The following is a 16074-nucleotide window of genomic DNA, read 5'->3' on the forward strand; positions in this document are numbered from 1 at the left end:
AGATCAAAGATGATATAGAAGATCATATATAAACTCCCAGATGAAGCACAATTTTGGGCAGCTAATAAAATAGCGATAAACGCGCGACCAGCCCAGGACACTGGCTGCTTTCATCATCATGGATATTCATTCATTCTTTTACCTTATTACCCACCCCAGCGGACGAGTCACATCCAGCTCAAACCTCCCTTTCAAGGCATATAAAAAGCTCCGGGATATCGTTCTCCACATAAAATTAACACTTAGCATTCAAAACATCCGAAATCTCACGATTGCGTAGGCATCACGACACTAGCCTTGCTGCTGACAGCATCCTCACTTCGCCACAGGCTAGTAACGGTTTTCTGCTGAGTGTAGAACTGTAGACCGGGCTTGCCGTAAAAGGTGTTGGCACCGCCACCGGCGATACTCTTCTTGTTACCAGTGAAGGAGAACATGGGCAGCGGGACAGGGATGGGGACGTTGATGCCGACCTGGCCGGCTTCGATGTTCTTCTGGAAGTGAGTAGCAGTAGAGCCGGACTTGGTGAAGATAGCGGCGCCGTTACCGTATTCGTTGGCGTTGATGAGGGAGATGGCATCATCGAGCGTGTCGACGTTCAGGCAGACGAGGACGGGGCCGAAGATCTCTTCTCTGTAGCAGCGCATGTTGGGGGTGACGTTGGTGATGATGGTGGGTCCAACCTGAGAAGGGAAGAGTCAGTCATTCATGGTTCGTATGGGTATGGATAACTCGTGCGGTTGTCAAGGAGTAAGGAGGGGGGGGGTCTTACGAAGTTGCCGTTAGGGTATTTCTCGGGCTTGTAGCCTCGTCCATCGAGGAGGATCGTGGCACCCTCCTCTTCTGCACTGGCGATCAGTTCCTCAATGCGCTTCTTGCTCTCTGGGCTAATGACGGGGCCAAGGTCTGCGCCCTCTTCGAATCCACCGTTGACGTTCAGAGCCTTGGCTCTCTCTGCAATCTCTGGCAGCCAATCCTTCGTCTCTCCGACGGCGACGAGAGTGCTGAGAGCCATGCAACGCTGACCTGCAGCGCCAAATGCAGCACCCGCGATGGCGTTAAGAGCATGGTTCTTGTTGGCATCGGGCAGGAGGGCGGCGTGGTTCTTGGCGCCCAAGTTGGCCTGCACACGCTTGCCGTTGGCCGACCCACGAGTGTAGATATACTCGCCCGCGCGGTTGCTACCGACGAAGCTAATGGCCTTGATAGCAGGCTCGTCCAGGATGAAATCGACGGTCTTGGCGGCACCATGGACGATGTTGATGACACCGTCGGGGAAACCAGCCTCCTTGGCCAGCTCTGCCAGGATCATAGCCGCACCGGGATCGCGCTCTGAAGGCTTCAGGACCAACGTGTTTCCAGTCACCGTGGCAATGGGGATACACCACAGGGGAATCATGGCGGGGAAGTCTAGAGGGATTGTCAATTCCGATCTGCGGATATCGAGATTCGCAGGAGCTATCAATGCGGAGACTTACTGAATGGACAGATGGCGGCGACAACGCCCAATGGCTCCCGGTAGCTTCTTGTTTCCATATCCTTGGCGACTTCAAGCACCTCCCCGGTGATCTGGGTGGTGATGCCGCAGGCGGTCTCCGCCACTTGGAGACCACGGAGGACATCTCCCTTGGCATCCGCGAACGTCTTACCTTGCTCGAGAGTAATCGACGCTGCAAGACGATCCCAGTGGGTACGGATGAGGCTCGTGAACTTGAAAAGGACCTGCTGTCGGTGCATGATGCTGGTAGCGCGCCATGCGGGGAAAGCTTTCTCGGCCGAACGCACGGCCGCCTGGAGCTCCTCATCCGTGCTCTGGGGAACGCGAGTGACGAGATTGTTTGTAGCCGGATCGTACAGATCAATCCATGTTGTCGCCTTGGATGGAACGAATTGGTTGTCAATGAAGTTGGTCGTGTCGATTGGGTTGGCGATCGCTTCGTGAGTGGTCGGGTACTCTGTTGCTGTAGTGGCAGCGGTGGTCGTTGCAGCGACCAGCTGGCGTGCCGTGGCATGCAACCGCCGGGACGCGACCATCGAGAGAGAGACCTTCTGAGGAGCTGAATTCGATGAGGCAGACATGGCTGACGTTGAGCGGGAGCGAGATGCAGTCACTGCTGCAATTCTGGCTGACGAGATGGCGTTCCTGGAATTGCGGGGAGAGCAAACGCGGAGGGCGGGGAGCGAACGGGCCAGATACTGACGGGTGGCCATGGTGAGAGCCCAAATGAAACGAATAGAAGGGATCCTAGCAGACAGAGTGTGTATCTGCTCTCTCTGAGAAATTGAGAAAGAAAAGAGAGGGAGAATAGAAAGTATGCAGACAGAAGAAAAGAAAAAGGACAGAAGCAGAGGCACGAAGGGGGGAATTAATGATTGATCTTCCTCCGCTCTGCTTCTCCGGTTTCTCGCCCGAGGTATCGCTCATCTTCCCGGGGAAGCTTTCGGCTGTGCTGATTGGCGGTCTGCACCGAGCTCCAAGACTGATAACCGATAATTCATCCGATAAGAGATAGTCAAGTTAACCACCTCGGATGGACTACGGAGATACATAGATATCTAGATAGCCACAGTAAAGCGTAGAGTCCTCTCATGCCAGGAGCTTCCCAAGTAATAAAATGTCAATTGGTTTTAAAATCACTATGGAGTGTAAAAACGCCTTTTCTCCCGAAGCGAGAATGAGTTTGGAATATAAAACGACAACAACTGCTAAACAACAGAATCCAGGCCGGCTACCGTCGGGGTACTTTACAGGCTCATTCTCCTGGCTCGTTCCGGGTATTAATGTCCCAGTTTGTCATGGCTCATAACAGTGGAGCTGCGCTGTCTCCCTGGCGGAACAGACTAATAGCTGCAAATCTCACTGCCAATCACATTTACTCGACAGATTCTTCCTCCCCTAACACCTTTTACTCCGCCGAAGAGCGCGTGGTACGCTTGGTAGCGTTGCCCTTGGCGGTCTCCGCGGCGGAGCTGACGGCCTCAGCGGTCTGCTCCTTGGCGGCGGCAGCGGCCTCCTTGCCCTTCTTGGCCGGAGCCGCAGCGGGAGTGCTGGCACTGATGGCGCCAACGATGATCAGCACGCAGGTGAGCAGCAGAGCGCCCAGTCCACCAGCGACCTCAGGCACAACCTTCACAGCGTTGAGAGGGTCCTCCTTCACCAGCCCGACAAAGAGGTCGACCTTCTCACGGACGTAGGTGACGGGGTCCTCGCTGAAGGCGACGCTGGTCTGGGGCTTGTCCTCCTTCTTGGGCTTCAGGGACTCCTCCTCAGCAACCTCGACGGCGTGCTTGATGTCGAAGGTCTCCTGGCGGAACTTCTCAGCGTCCTCGATGGAGTGGCCAATGTAGATGTTGTCGAACAGGATGTCGTTCTGCATAGTCCAGATCTCAAAGCCAATCTGTTCCAGGTCAGTCTCACAGTCTCTTGTTCATCCTTGGGGATTAAACTTACAGCACCCATGGGCTCAAACTTGGAAGGAGTCTTGTCCTCAAAGTAGGCGGGGTTGGGGATCTTGCGAGGAGCCCAAGGTCCCTTGTAGGCGGGGTTGTCGATCAAGGGAGGAGACCACTTGCCCTTGTAGGCAGGGTTCTTCTTCATCGGGGGCGACCACGGGCCACATCCAGAGACTTCATTGCACTTGGGGTTAGGCACAGTAGGAGGGATCCAGTCGCCATCCTCCTCATCGTCCCAATCCTCGGGCTTCTCAGCCTCGGGGTCAGGAATGGAAGTGGGCTCATCCTCAAGCCAGTCATCGGGCTTAGTGGCCTCCTCATCAACGATCTCGTAGGGAGCCTCCTCATCCCAGTCCTCAGGCTTCTTGGCCTCGGGGTCAGGGATCTTGACATCGTCAACCCAGTCGGCCGGCTTCTTATCCTTAGGGTCGTCAATCTCCTTCGGGGGGTTGACTGGAGGGGTGAAGTCCTCCAGAAGAGTACCGTTCTTAACAGGGCTGCCGTCAATCAGGATCTGGAAAGACTGGTCGGGCTTGACGATCAGGGTGTAGAGAGTCGTCAGCTTGGTCGTGCGAGCCGCCGGAGGAGCCTTGAGGTGCTTCTCCTCATACTCGCCGGTCTTCGGGTTCTTGTGCTTGAAGATAAAGTGAACCTGGGTAAAAGGTTAGCTTCGGGCCATCCCAAGCTGAAGGCCCATCGTGCGCCTCACCTTGTTGGTAGCACCGCACTTGTCGGGACCAAACATGATCACATAGGGCGAGGCATTGGAGAATTCCTCAGCATGGAGCTTCTTGTTTTCCTGAAGGAGCTTCAGGTAGGCACCACCGCAGACCAGGGAATCTGTGGGATGCGGTCAGATACATTGCACACGTGATTTGAGAATACAGTACTTACTCTGGAGCTTGACCTCGTACTGGACAACCAGGGTCTTGTCCTTGTTGTCAATCTTCTTGGGGAACTTTGCGGAGATGGCATGGTGAGCGGCGGCGTTCTTGACCACCAGACCCTTATCGCCCTCAATGCCCTTCAGCACGGTGGGCTCCTCAACCGACCAGGTACCGACGTAGGCCCAATCCTCGTCCGACTTCGAATCCTGCTTCTTCGCATGAGAAGGCGTCCATCGGGAGTCCCAGTCATCAGTGAACTGCTCGAGGAATGGAGCCTTGAGGCTAGTAGGCTAGTCTGTTGTTAGCAATTGCGGAGCTCAGGTTGTGGCAACCGCGCGCGCAGCAAACGTACTGTGAAGGTAGGCTTCTCGATGACCGACGTCGTCGCGTCAGGGGCAGCCTTGGTCTCCTCCGCGTGGACGTAGCCCAGCAGCGTGGCGGAGGAGACAACGGCGGACGCGAGAGCTGCGTTGAACCGCATGATGAACCGGAAGCTCTACAGCGTCCAGACAAAGTGGAAGAAGGAACAACAACCACAACAACAGATCAGAGAACAATTCAATCGTCCTCCCGAGCGGGATGGAGGAAGGGCACAAGGGGCAAGAGTGGAGCAGCACACAGCACAGCACGAAGCAGAAAGACAGTCGGACCGGGGACGGGGCAGCAAATATAAGATGCTGGATGAGGCCAGATTCTCAAAGGTGGCCTCTTTGCTGGAGAGCTGCTGGATGGAGTTTAGCCGCCTCGGAGGTCAGCTCGAGTGGTCCCGATCGGGTTTAGTGCTGCTTCTTGAACGTTCGACAGAAGAAATCCATCAGTGTACCTGCGCCAGCTTTTAATTATTGATCAGAAACTTAAGGATTGAACTAGTTCGTAGTACCATAGTTTACTAGTTACTACGTGCGTATGTACTCTGTAGTAGTAGTACTGTAGAGTTACTTGGAGTAATAATTACTGCTACTCTAGTGTATTATTGTATCCACAGTGATCACGACATGTGCGCTCCTCTGGTCTGTGTGGTAGAAGTACCATAGACACGCTATCAGGCTTCACTACAAACTCCCTTCACCGCCGACGGACCGCGAATTGCGACATCTTCACAGGGCGGCAGAAAAAAAGATTCCTGGATCTACTTATTGTTGCCCCGCCGCCTTTCTCCCCCTCATTTCTTCCCCCAGATTGTCTGCCATTTTTTATTATTCTCTTCGACTTGAAGTTTCCCTTCGTTTTGACGATACCCCACTAGACTATCTCGCATCATGGCTGAGTCTCAGCAGGTTGTTGCTAACGGTAACAATGACCATTTGGTCCAATCTGAAGACCCCCAGCACCCGGCCAACTTGATCCCGGAGCTATGCCGCAAGTTCTATAACTGGGGTTGGGTAACTGGTACCGGCGGTGGTGTGCGTTTACGACCGATCGTACAGTATAGTAGTAATGAGCGCTCCTAGCTGACCTCTCGATGTAACTAGGCCTCGATCCGCAAAGATGACCACATCTTCATTGCTCCGTCTGGCGTGCAGAAGGAGCTGATCCAGCCGCACAACATCTTCGTCCTTCAGTATCCCACTCCCAAATACCCTCCGTCCGATCGCAAATACATCCGCAAGCCTCTCGACCTGAAGCCCTCTGCCTGTACGCCTCTCTTCCTGGCTGCGTTTGAGCGCGGCGCGGGCTGCTGCATCCACACACACTCGCAGTGGGCAGTGCTGGTGACGCTCCTGGTCGAACGGGAGAAGGGCCCTAACGGTCAGTTCGAGATTAGCAACATTGAACAGATCAAGGGTATCCCACGGGGTAAGGGCAAGGGCATGCTGGGTTTCTTTGACACCCTCAAGATCCCCATTATTGAGAATACTGCCTTCGAGGAAGACCTCACTGGAAGTCTGGAAAAGGCTATGGAGGAGTATCCCGACACATATGCGGTGCTTGTGAGGAGACATGGAATGTGAGTGAAACATAGCTCCCTCTTCCCTTTGCAGTGAGAGCGAATCTGACCAGGAGCCATAGTTACGTCTGGGGAGACGATGTCGCCAAGGCGAAGACCCAGTGTGAGAGTTTGGACTATCTCTTCCAGCTTGCGGTGGAGATGCACAAGCTTGGAATCCCATGGGTCAAGGAAGCATCTTCGTAAGGTTAGGAAATTCCTCTTGCAGGTACTCCAGGTCCTTACTCTGTGGGCTCCTGAGTTGCTTTTCTGACGATGATGGTTTGATGCTTGATATGAAAATTGTTGCGTATATGTCGCTATGACAGAAGACAACATGTTTTCACATGCTCGTGCTGTATTGGAAGGGGGTTGTTTTATGGTAAGGCGTCAAGTAACCATTTATTGGTGATTTCTGTTTCTCAGCAGGCGGCTGGAATATATTTGAATAGCTAATTGTCTTCCATCAATCGCACATGTATTGCTGGGCATAAAATAAATTGATTGATTTTTCCACCCTTAGTAGAAAGATACATCTGAAAAATGAATCCTGTAACAAGAAACCAACTCGAGTTGTAAAACGGTGCCTGGTGTATAGACCAGAGGCGGAGGTTGCTTGGCACCTGCTGAGGCTGCCCCGGAAAGCGGCTGCGTTGCAAGCAGACGGACTCCCGTGCGGGCTAACATCATCTGTCAGGTCCAGCTTATTCCGAACTACCCCCAAAGCTCTGATCCCCCTCGCGCTAGCCGTCTCTCTTTCTGTTCCATCAACTCGTTTCCTGCAGCGCGGTTTTCTGGTCGCCGTTTTTTCTGTCGAACATAGAGACCTAAGGTCCAAGTCTGCGCGGAGATGGACCTGGACGCTGGCGACTCCCCGTGGGGCGGTAAGTTAGGCAATCACTTACAATGGTCTTTGAAGCTATTCATTGTCTAATGGAATCTGCAGATGTCCCTTCGCAGTCGATCACCAGCCATGCTGAATCGCAGCCCGAGAGCACAGAAGAGAACTGTACGTGCGCACTGTCCGATCGCACCACCCATATCAGGAGCACATGCTAACCGCTGTCAACTGTAGCTTCCAACCAGACCACGACCCAGACTACCACACTGAGCGTTCCGCGCTCGCCTGCTCGACGAGGCCCCCGGACGCCGCGCAAGATAAGCGCGCAGGCGACGAAGTTGGAGGCCGTGGATGACACCGCTGACCCGTTGGGTCCCCTTGGAGATAAGTCGCTCGAGAACAATGAGGAGGCTCCCGTGCCCCCTCAGAAGGAACCTTTCGCAACGCGCAATGTGCGGCCGGATTCATCTGCGTCGCAGATTTCCAGCACAACCGGAATGATGGACTCCGTAGACCTCGATGAAGATGGGTTGGCTCGAGCGAGAGGACCACCACCGGTGCAGCCTCCGACGGACACGGATGCTAAGAGGGCAACGCAGCCGAGTGTGAGTATAGAGCAGGCTGCGAAACCGACATTCGATATCACGGTCGGTGACCCGCATAAAGTGGGCGATCTTACGAGCAGTCACATCGTGTATCAGGTCCGAACGAAGGTAAGCAGAACAGCACGCGACAAGTCAGGACTGGGAGGTGGTTAACGGGATTTTCGCAGACGACCTCAAAAGCCTATCGCCAACCCGAATTCGCTGTCAGCCGTCGATACAGGGACTTCCTCTGGTTGTACAACTCTCTGCATAACAATAACCCTGGTGTCGTTGTCCCGCCCCCGCCGGAGAAGCAGGCTGTCGGCCGTTTCGATACGAACTTTGTCGAGTCGCGACGAGCGGCTTTGGAGCGCATGCTCAATAAAATCGCTCTCCATCCGATTCTGCAGCACGATGGCGATCTCAAGATTTTCCTTGAGAGTGAAACATTCAACCTCGATATTAAGAACAAGGAGAACCGGGAGCCAGACCTTGGCCAGAATAAAGGCATGTTCAGCTCATTGGGTATCTCTGTCGGTGGAGGAGGGAAGTTCGTAGAGCATGATGACGTGGGTTATCTCGTTTGCTTTTTCTCCGCTAGAAATGTGAAACTGATGATGTCTAGTGGTTTCATGACCGGAAAATCTACCTGGACGCTCTAGAGAACCAACTAAAGGCGTTGCTAAAGGCGATGGATACAGTGGTTGCACAGCGCAAGGGGCTAGCCGAAGCAGCTGGTGACTTCTCGGCTTCTCTCCATGCGCTGGCTTCCGTGGAGTTGTCGCCTGCATTATCCGTGCCTTTGGACAGTCTTTCGGAGCTGCAATTGCGGATCCGGGAGCTCTACGAACGGCAAGCCCAACAGGATGTCCTGACTCTAGGTATCACCATCGATGAGTACATCCGGTTAATCGGCAGTGTGAAGACGGCTTTCACACAACGGCAGAAGGCATTCCACAGCTGGCATGCTGCTGAGTCGGAGCTACAGAAGAGAAAGCATACTCAGGAGAAGCTCCTTCGCCAGGGCAAATCTCAGCAGGATCGCCTGAATCAGGTCAATGCAGATGTAGCGGACGCGGAGAGGAAGGTGCATCAGGCAAGATTGTTGTTCGAAGATATGGGAAGACTCATGCGCAATGAGCTCGAGCGGTTTGAAAAGGAGAAAGTCGAGGACTTCAAGTCTGGAGTTGAGACCTTCCTGGAGAGTGCCGTTGAGGCACAGAAGGAGGTGAGTATCTGAAGATATCTATTCACTTGAACGGAAATAGAGGCTGACGTGCACCTAGTTGATCGAGATCTGGGAGACTTTCTTACTGCAGCTTGATACGGAAGATGGAAACCCATACTACCAGCAAGCACCTCCCACAAGTGATACCGCCGAGCCCGATACTGTTACTCAATCCCCCAGCACCGAAGCTGCTGCAACAACCTCCGAGCAGGAGGCATGAATGTGAAGACTTTGACTGTTTTTCTTTGATGTATAGCACCCACAGCAGCATGTGGTAACTAGCCGTCTGTGATATCATGTCTCCGAAGTTGCTCTTTTCCAAGCTATTCCTACAGCCTACCATACACTTCATTCCAACCAGTTTCATGCACCGCGATGCTTTGAAATGATCCCCTAACTGTTCCAGTAATACTCTTTAATGCGTACAAGAAGTCTCGATAAACGTCAGCGTGTTTATCGGAATATGTACAAATGCATCACTTAGGATGGACTCAACATAATGAAATCTATATCATAAAACGCTCATCTATCCGAGACCGATCACCAATCATCCCTCACTTTTTATTTTTAATCACTGGCGCGGTACCGTCTCCTGTACTCCTCCATCCTCTCCAAATCTCCCTTGTTACCCTTCGCCTTCAACAACTCAATCAAATCATCCAACGTAACGATACTCGCCGTCGGCACCCCATACTCCTGTCGAATCTGGCCCATAGCGCTCATCCTGGGCTCTCCATCATCAATACCCCCCTTCTCCTTCGGCCCAGGCATCTTCTCACCGCGGTCCAGCGCGACCGCGAACCCAACGACCTTTCCACCCTCCTTCTTGACGAGGTCAATCGTCTCCCTCATCGCAGTCCCAGCGGTGATCACATCATCAATCACAAGAACATTCTTATCCTTCAGCGCAGCGCCAACAATACCACCACCTTCGCCGTGGTCTTTCTTCTCTTTGCGATTGAAGCTGTAGGAAACATCCGACCAGGTCTGCGGATCGATACGGTAGAGCTCGAGAAGGGTGCAGCATGCGAGAGAAATTCCTTTGTATGCGGGACTGCATAGGAAGTTAGCGACATAGCATTCTTCTATCCTCCCACATATCGACTGGGCTCAACTCACCCGAAGATAATATCCGGCTTAGGAACGGAAGGGTTTTCACGAAGGAAGTTAATGATTGTATGAGCGTAAGCGGTCGAGATCGCAGAGACGAGAGGTGCGGTGTGGAAAGATCCGGCGTTGAAGAAGTAAGGGGATTCTAGATATAAATTCCATTTGTTATCAACAATTCATCCCATCTCACATGTGTAGAAAAGTCTTCAGGCAAAAAAGAAAAAGAAAGAAAGAGACTTACGCCGACCAGACTTAAGAGTAAAAGACCCAAAAGTCAGAACATTCGCAGACAAGCACGAGTTCAAGAACGCTGTCTTGTACGCGGGGATAGAGCCCGTTTGTTCGGCCATTGTGTGTGTGTGCGTTTATGCGTGTGTGTGAAATGACTATAGATAGATATATATGTTTGAATCCCGAGCTTCGTCGAGTTAAGTCAGAGAACTGATTCCAGTTTAAACCCTCCCAAAAAAAAACGTTGTAAGAAAAAAGAAGGATCTAAGATAGCAAAAGGAGGGGCCGCAAGTTTGCCGTCTTGAAAAAAAGCGCCTCGTTTTTGCGGAGGTGAGGGGCGGTCTCCGTGATAAGATTATGCGCTAGTCCTATATGGGTTGATGGGGGGAGGTTTTGCGCTAAACTGGTTATGGGAAAGGTTGGATTAGTTGGTGGGTCGTAGGTATATGTACTGCATGGAGTGTTTATTATTATTATTTTATATCATGAACATGAGCTTATGAGGTGTTTGTTGTCTTTTGTTCTTCGGATGGTAATATAATGGTACCTTGATTAGTGTTGTACTGTAATAGTATGGTGATAATCACAGTGTGTAATAGTTTATGATATGAGAACATGATACAGATACGCCGGCGCTTTCCTACGTGATGTGACGCAGGACGAGAATGAAGTATGATCCTTCCTCTTGCAATCACATCTAGATATATCTATTGGTTAGAAAGCAAGATGTGTCGAGAGATTATCATGATTTATTATTGAATGGAGTCTTCTGTCAAATCTCGCACGAGTTCTATTCCATTTATCTAGACACGCGCGAAACTCTACAACTTAGCGAGAACTGCCTCGGCAGAAGAAACAGTGACCTCTGGAGTAGTCTCCTTCTCAGCATAGGAGATGGTGCCGTCATTTTCAATAATGAGAGCGTATCGCATCGTGCGGTCACCGCTGGTCCAGCCGAGCTTCTTTGAAAATTGAAGTCCCGGATCGCAGAGGAAGAACTTTTCATTAGATCATGTATTAGTATATGCACCCTGATATATCTAGTCGAATATATATGTGAGAGAAGAGAAATGTAACATACAATGTCGTCATTCATGATATGATTGGCCTTTCCCCAGGCACTCATCACATAAGGGTCATTGGAAGCGATGCAGGCGATGATGTCGACTCCCTTCTCCTTCAACTTGGGTAGATTGGTGATATAGCCCGGGAGATGCTTGCTAGAGCAACCGGGGGTGAATGCACCGGGAACAGCAAAGAGAACTACTTTCTTTCCGGCGAACTCTGCGATAAATCTTTAGTGACCAAGAACAAGAACGTTGCATTTCCCTAGGGACGTCTCTGAAAAAGGTGGACTGAAGAAGAAGAGAGGGATGAGCATTCGATGGAGATATCATATCATACCTTTCGAAGCATCATATTTGATAGGGACACCACAAGCATTGATCTCGAGCCTGTCCTGCGAGTAGGGAATATACGTAAACGTAACCCCGTCAGGGAACTTGTCTCCAACTTTAAGCTGCGACATATCGCCGTGTATTCGTTATTAATCGTGTGTACCGTGCGATATAAAAGACAGATCGAAAAGGTGAGAAAGTCAGAAGGGACCGAGGGAGTGAGTGATAGACGGACAATCGATGTTGCGTACCTTGATGGGGTCGGGTTTGGACTCCGCACCGATTAGGTACTTAGCTTAAAGCTAATTGATCCGGCGCGAAGGCGACATTGCGCTTTACGTAGCTTGGGCGATGAGGAATTATTCCTTTTGTGGAAGGATTCTAGCTCAGGAATGATAAGTGAGATAAAATAAAATGGCCAGTATCGTTTCGCAAGACACTGCATAGACATGATGAATGTTAGTGGTGAAAGTGCGGGGTAGTGGAATACTGTATGTATACCTATACTATATAGAGGGGTGCTCGATGCCTACATAATCAATTCCATTGGTATCCAAAGCCTTATATCGGGCCTAGCCCGTTACATTAACTACCTCAGGGTTTGATTTCCACTCTTGCATGAATAGAATCCTGTTAGCTGAGAAAGTACCCGATAAAGTTAAATGCGATAAAAGGGAGATATGATGATCCCGTGAGATTCCTGACAATTAGAAGTGCCCAATTAAAGGATATAAGATATGTGACCTTGTCTATCCCACCCGGAGAGATCGCGTGAGGATTCGTGATCAGAATCTGGTTATTCGAATTCGAACCCACCTTGTCTGACGGGGCTGTATCAGATCCAGACAAACCAAACTGAAGGATTCTCATTTTTGGTCGAATAGCCTTAGCGCCAATAATATATGCTATCTAAGGTATAAAAAAGTGGCTCTTCTTGGCCCCTTCAGATCCGGTTCAGTTGATCTACTGCATCCTCAATTCCGGACAGGGCCGCATATCGGCAATCTTTACTTTGTATAGTTCTTTAGCATAGAAGTGATTTACATACTTCCATAATAGAGTCATGTACGTCCGTCGGGACCAATTGATTGGACTCGATTGCATCGCCGACTCCACGCGTTCGTGGCTAGGTAGCTTTGTTCTTCAGCTGGACTAAAGTAAGCCACACGCCGTCACTTCCGTGTATACCGAATCAACTGTCTGAGTGCTCAGATCTATGGCAAGCTGAAAACCAGCTTTATTAGATAAAGTGTGGATAACAGGTATGATCGCCAGGCCGGGTTCGATCCAAAATCCGTATGACGACATGAATCTATGGTTTTATGGGAACAAGTGGCCCTGGCTACTACGTGATCAACTTGAGAGGGCATTAGTTGTGTTAGTTCCATTCACAATATCTCTCATCACTGGCTGTCTGAGCATGTCTAGTGGTCAAGTTCATAGTGTCTAAGTTGCCTTGTAGGAAAGAAGTGGGTAAACACGTAACTGCAACATCTCAATCAAGAAGTATTTGTCAAAGGAAGAGATTAGCAGAAACTTTATGGGATCAAGAGCAAGATATAAAGGTCCAGTGTCATCTCGTGTCCTAGAAACCTTTCATCTCATCACACAAACATAACCAAAGGCAATCAATTTCAGCTACGTCGTGATACAGTTATACTTCTAAAGAAGATGGGTAAGTCACACATCACTAGTATGAAGGGTTTAATCCAAGGACTTTCATTTTGTTAATCTTGACATTAGGTGAGACCAGCTTGACATTAGGCGCCGCCGTCCAGGTTTCCTCTCCAAACGAGGATGATACTCAGTGGAAGATCGAACAAACGGAAGTAGGCAAAAATCTCTATATCCCTTACGGTGTCGCCGAGCTTGACTGGGCATTGGGACCTACCAGAGTAAGTCAATTGACTGTCCACGAATTCAAACAGGAACTTATTTACCTCTTATCTAGATCTCGGGATATGTTGATACAAGCACATTAGACATCCGCATTGATCCTGTCATCAATGGGATTTATGTGGGCGCCATTACCGGCAGCTTAAAGGACGGCGTGGCTATCCAGTTTAACCTCTTTACAACGAAAGGCATTACCAAAATTTACCTCAAAAATGGAAACGAGGTCTGGCTAAACTTGCACCAAAAAGTCAAATTCGACGGCACCTTCCAGGGTGACTACAAAATCTTGACTATTTAGTTATGTTACCAGGAGTGATTTGGGCTTTCAATTTGAATATCTGAGATCCTCTGATATGATAATAAGCGTCAATCCTACAAAGTTGTCATTGAAATAGCTGATTCCATGAGATGAGGTTTCCAATAACACCCATTGGCGTCTGTCATTACAGTGTCAGTTAGAGTAAGAAATGTTTTGCAAGCACTGCTTAGACCGGATATTAACCAGCTTTGATTTGGGCCATGACTATATGTAGACGCATACACAGCTCAGTAATTGCACAGAGGAATTGAAACTATAGATTGCTCAGAGAATAAGGCTAACATTATCACATATTATCTACTTCAAGCGGCGCACGATAAAAGATGAGGAACTGCAATTATCCTGGACTTATTTTTTTACAATGTACGTGATTAACAATGATTCTGTGGTGGTAGCCCCCTCCTCTCACTATCACCAAATCAGATTGCGCAATTGCGCGGTGAAAAATTGACAGTTCCTCGTGCCGGCTGCCGATTGCCGTCAAAACATCAAGTACTTACATTGACCGCCACATTAATTATTATCCAAGACCACTACAACGCTCATCAAGTGAAATCCACATCGAAAAAAAAAAATAGACAATTATCCTCACCCTGGAGGATGTCTATCATTTGCAAACCCCTCAATTTGCTTTACAATGAATTTGGCATCGCCTCAGTATATGCAACAGGTCGAGATGCATGCTTCATCATCTTGGCACGAACGTGCCGGATGTTCGCCTTCGGCGCAGCCTCTCTCATTATTGCTCTCTTCCTCTCCACTCTCGAATTCACAGACTTTCAAATCGGCCTGTTCATGACCTTAACTCTCGCAGGAGATGTTGTACTCTCACTCTCTCTGTCCCTCGTGGCTGATAGGATCGGTCGCCGTCGCGTCCTCCTGATAGGGGCATTAATGATGGCCATTTCAGGAGGGATATTTGCCGTTGCTGAGAATTACTGGATTCTCCTTGGCGCAGCTGTGGTTGGTGTGATCAGCGCAACGGGTGGTGATTTTGGACCCTTCCGTGCAATTGAGGAGTCTACTTTATCCCACCTTACCACGGCGGAGACACGCTCAGACGTGCTATCCTGGTACGTGACGGTTTCAAGTCTGGGTTCTGCTTTCGGAACTGAGTTCTGCGGACGAGTAGTCGATTTCCTACGGAATCGACCTGGTTGGGAGATTACGCGCGCTTACCATGCGGTGTTCTGGCTGTACATAGTCATGGGAGTCATGAATGTGATTCTGGCACTGTCAATGAGCGACAATTGCGAGATACATGAGAAATCACCTCATGAATCTGACGCATCTGATCCATTATTGGATGATTCATATCAACAACAACAACAAGAAGAAGAAGAAGGCGCGGATTCTAACGATACATCTAAGCAAAAACCAGAACCAAACGCAAAAAAGAGCCTCCTATCTCAAATCTCATCCGAGACTCGTTCAGTCATGTACAAACTATGGTTCCTCTTAATAGTCGATTCTCTCGCCGACGGAATGGTTTCATACGCCTTAACGAATTACTACCTCGATCGAAAATTCCACTTATCCAAATCCACCCTAGGAGACATCATGTCAATAAGTTATTTCCTTTCTTCCTGCTCCACCATCTTCGCGGGCCCTCTCGCTCGACGTCTCGGTCTTATCAAAACTATGGTCTTCACGCACATTCCATCTTCCACGGCTGTTCTACTCTTTCCTATCCCGCAGAGTGTCCCTCTGACGATTGTCTTGTTTTTCATCCGCACGGGGCTCAATAACATGGATCAAGCACCGAGGGCAGCTTTCATCTCAGCTGTGGTGAAGCCAAAGGAGCGAACGGCAGTCATGGGAATTACTAGCATGATGAGAACGCTTGCTTCAACTATCGGTCCTAGTGTTACTGGGTTACTTGCTGGGAATGATAGGTTCTGGGTCGCATTCGTGACGGCGGGGGCTCTTCGCATCGCCTACGACCTGGGTCTGTTTGCTATGTTCGTGAATATGAAGCTGTATACGCATGAATCGAATGAACGGGAATCAGACCCGAGACGGTCGAGTGTTGAGGAGGAAAGTACCTGAAACGCAGTCAGATGAATGGACTTCTTGATGAAAAGGCAGGCGATGAATGAAAATAATTCGTCAATTGCCGCCAATCAAAACATGTAGAAATTTCTCTCGTTGTCGATAATATTAAGTTTACGTTGTCTTTTTGTTGTAGAAATGGGAAATTT

The 16074-nt window shown here is 49.9% G+C and overlaps 8 protein-coding genes across 8 annotated transcripts; 4 read left to right on the top strand and 4 right to left on the bottom strand.

Annotated features, from left to right (window-relative positions):
* Positions 1-19: 19 nt before the first annotated feature.
* Positions 20-2413, bottom strand: C8Q69DRAFT_64354 (Aldehyde/histidinol dehydrogenase). The gene is made up of 3 exons (XM_028633877.1): positions 1479-2413; positions 773-1410; positions 20-683 (listed from the first exon to the last, which is right to left on the bottom strand). The coding sequence occupies exons 1-3, from the start codon at positions 2209-2211 to the stop codon at positions 267-269; spliced, it is 1788 nt and encodes a 595-aa protein (XP_028482898.1). The 5' UTR covers positions 2212-2413; the 3' UTR covers positions 20-266.
* A 443-nt stretch (positions 2414-2856) lies between these two features.
* On the bottom strand, positions 2857-5147 carry C8Q69DRAFT_64371 (calnexin). Its single transcript, XM_028633878.1, has 5 exons — positions 4693-5147; positions 4348-4630; positions 4163-4293; positions 3452-4105; positions 2857-3398 (listed from the first exon to the last, which is right to left on the bottom strand). Exons 1-5 carry the CDS (start codon positions 4819-4821, stop codon positions 2907-2909), a joined length of 1689 nt encoding a protein of 562 aa, XP_028482899.1. The 5' UTR covers positions 4822-5147; the 3' UTR covers positions 2857-2906.
* Positions 5148-5277: 130 nt separating this feature from the next.
* Positions 5278-6873, top strand: C8Q69DRAFT_475687 (Methylthioribulose-1-phosphate dehydratase). The gene is made up of 3 exons (XM_028631207.1): positions 5278-5743; positions 5813-6288; positions 6351-6873. The coding sequence occupies exons 1-3, from the start codon at positions 5600-5602 to the stop codon at positions 6472-6474; spliced, it is 744 nt and encodes a 247-aa protein (XP_028482900.1). The 5' UTR covers positions 5278-5599; the 3' UTR covers positions 6475-6873.
* A 76-nt stretch (positions 6874-6949) lies between these two features.
* Positions 6950-9266, top strand: C8Q69DRAFT_64681 (Vps5 C terminal like-domain-containing protein). Its single transcript, XM_028633881.1, has 6 exons — positions 6950-7151; positions 7214-7276; positions 7343-7821; positions 7881-8261; positions 8318-8920; positions 8979-9266. Exons 1-6 carry the CDS (start codon positions 7118-7120, stop codon positions 9138-9140), a joined length of 1722 nt encoding a protein of 573 aa, XP_028482901.1. The 5' UTR covers positions 6950-7117; the 3' UTR covers positions 9141-9266.
* Positions 9267-9487: 221 nt separating this feature from the next.
* C8Q69DRAFT_406224 (phosphoribosyltransferase-like protein) lies at positions 9488-10380 on the bottom strand (the record flags this gene model as incomplete). The annotated part of the gene is made up of 3 exons (XM_028628110.1): positions 9488-9974; positions 10040-10175; positions 10272-10380. 3 exons carry the CDS (start codon positions 10378-10380, stop codon positions 9488-9490), a joined length of 732 nt encoding a protein of 243 aa, XP_028482902.1.
* A 538-nt stretch (positions 10381-10918) lies between these two features.
* Positions 10919-12190, bottom strand: C8Q69DRAFT_475692 (allergen Asp F3). The gene is made up of 3 exons (XM_028631208.1): positions 11666-12190; positions 11343-11545; positions 10919-11259 (listed from the first exon to the last, which is right to left on the bottom strand). Exons 1-3 carry the CDS (start codon positions 11787-11789, stop codon positions 11083-11085), a joined length of 504 nt encoding a protein of 167 aa, XP_028482903.1. The 5' UTR covers positions 11790-12190; the 3' UTR covers positions 10919-11082.
* A 1075-nt stretch (positions 12191-13265) lies between these two features.
* Positions 13266-14185, top strand: C8Q69DRAFT_500497 (hypothetical protein). The gene is made up of 3 exons (XM_028632343.1): positions 13266-13333; positions 13402-13553; positions 13610-14185. Exons 1-3 carry the CDS (start codon positions 13330-13332, stop codon positions 13850-13852), a joined length of 399 nt encoding a protein of 132 aa, XP_028482904.1. The 5' UTR covers positions 13266-13329; the 3' UTR covers positions 13853-14185.
* Positions 14186-14226: 41 nt separating this feature from the next.
* On the top strand, positions 14227-16073 carry C8Q69DRAFT_64748 (major facilitator superfamily domain-containing protein). Its single transcript, XM_028633883.1, has one exon. It carries the CDS (start codon positions 14474-14476, stop codon positions 15920-15922), a length of 1449 nt encoding a protein of 482 aa, XP_028482905.1. The 5' UTR covers positions 14227-14473; the 3' UTR covers positions 15923-16073.
* Position 16074: the final 1 nt, after the last annotated feature.

The sequence above is a fragment of the Paecilomyces variotii genome (genome assembly GCF_004022145.1).
Source record: "Paecilomyces variotii strain CBS 101075 chromosome Unknown C8Q69scaffold_10, whole genome shotgun sequence".
Taxonomy (NCBI): domain Eukaryota; kingdom Fungi; phylum Ascomycota; class Eurotiomycetes; order Eurotiales; family Thermoascaceae; genus Paecilomyces; species Paecilomyces variotii.

Coding starts and splice junctions, on each gene's coding strand:
- C8Q69DRAFT_64354 (XM_028633877.1), bottom strand. CDS start 2,211: ATGGCCACCCGTCAGTATCTGGCCCGTTCGCTCCCCGCCCTCCGCGTT. Junction 1,411..1,478: donor CGCCGCCATCTGTCCATTCA/GTAAGTCTCCGC, acceptor CAATCCCTCTAG/ACTTCCCCGCCATGATTCCC. Junction 684..772: donor AATACCCTAACGGCAACTTC/GTAAGACCCCCC, acceptor TTCCCTTCTCAG/GTTGGACCCACCATCATCAC.
- C8Q69DRAFT_64371 (XM_028633878.1), bottom strand. CDS start 4,821: ATGCGGTTCAACGCAGCTCTCGCGTCCGCCGTTGTCTCCTCCGCCACG. Junction 4,294..4,347: donor GTACGAGGTCAAGCTCCAGA/GTAAGTACTGTA, acceptor CGCATCCCACAG/ATTCCCTGGTCTGCGGTGGT. Junction 4,106..4,162: donor AGTGCGGTGCTACCAACAAG/GTGAGGCGCACG, acceptor CCTTTTACCCAG/GTTCACTTTATCTTCAAGCA.
- C8Q69DRAFT_475687 (XM_028631207.1), top strand. CDS start 5,600: ATGGCTGAGTCTCAGCAGGTTGTTGCTAACGGTAACAATGACCATTTG. Junction 5,744..5,812: donor TAACTGGTACCGGCGGTGGT/GTGCGTTTACGA, acceptor CGATGTAACTAG/GCCTCGATCCGCAAAGATGA. Junction 6,289..6,350: donor CTTGTGAGGAGACATGGAAT/GTGAGTGAAACA, acceptor CAGGAGCCATAG/TTACGTCTGGGGAGACGATG.
- C8Q69DRAFT_64681 (XM_028633881.1), top strand. CDS start 7,118: ATGGACCTGGACGCTGGCGACTCCCCGTGGGGCG. Junction 8,262..8,317: donor AGTTCGTAGAGCATGATGAC/GTGGGTTATCTC, acceptor GATGATGTCTAG/TGGTTTCATGACCGGAAAAT. Junction 8,921..8,978: donor CCGTTGAGGCACAGAAGGAG/GTGAGTATCTGA, acceptor ACGTGCACCTAG/TTGATCGAGATCTGGGAGAC.
- C8Q69DRAFT_475692 (XM_028631208.1), bottom strand. CDS start 11,789: ATGTCGCAGCTTAAAGTTGGAGACAAGTTCCCTGACGGGGTTACGTTT. Junction 11,546..11,665: donor CAAATATGATGCTTCGAAAG/GTATGATATGAT, acceptor GATTTATCGCAG/AGTTCGCCGGAAAGAAAGTA. Junction 11,260..11,342: donor ATATCATGAATGACGACATT/GTATGTTACATT, acceptor TCTAATGAAAAG/TTCTTCCTCTGCGATCCGGG.
- C8Q69DRAFT_500497 (XM_028632343.1), top strand. Junction 13,554..13,609: donor GGGCATTGGGACCTACCAGA/GTAAGTCAATTG, acceptor CCTCTTATCTAG/ATCTCGGGATATGTTGATAC.
- C8Q69DRAFT_64748 (XM_028633883.1), top strand. CDS start 14,474: ATGTCTATCATTTGCAAACCCCTCAATTTGCTTTACAATGAATTTGGC.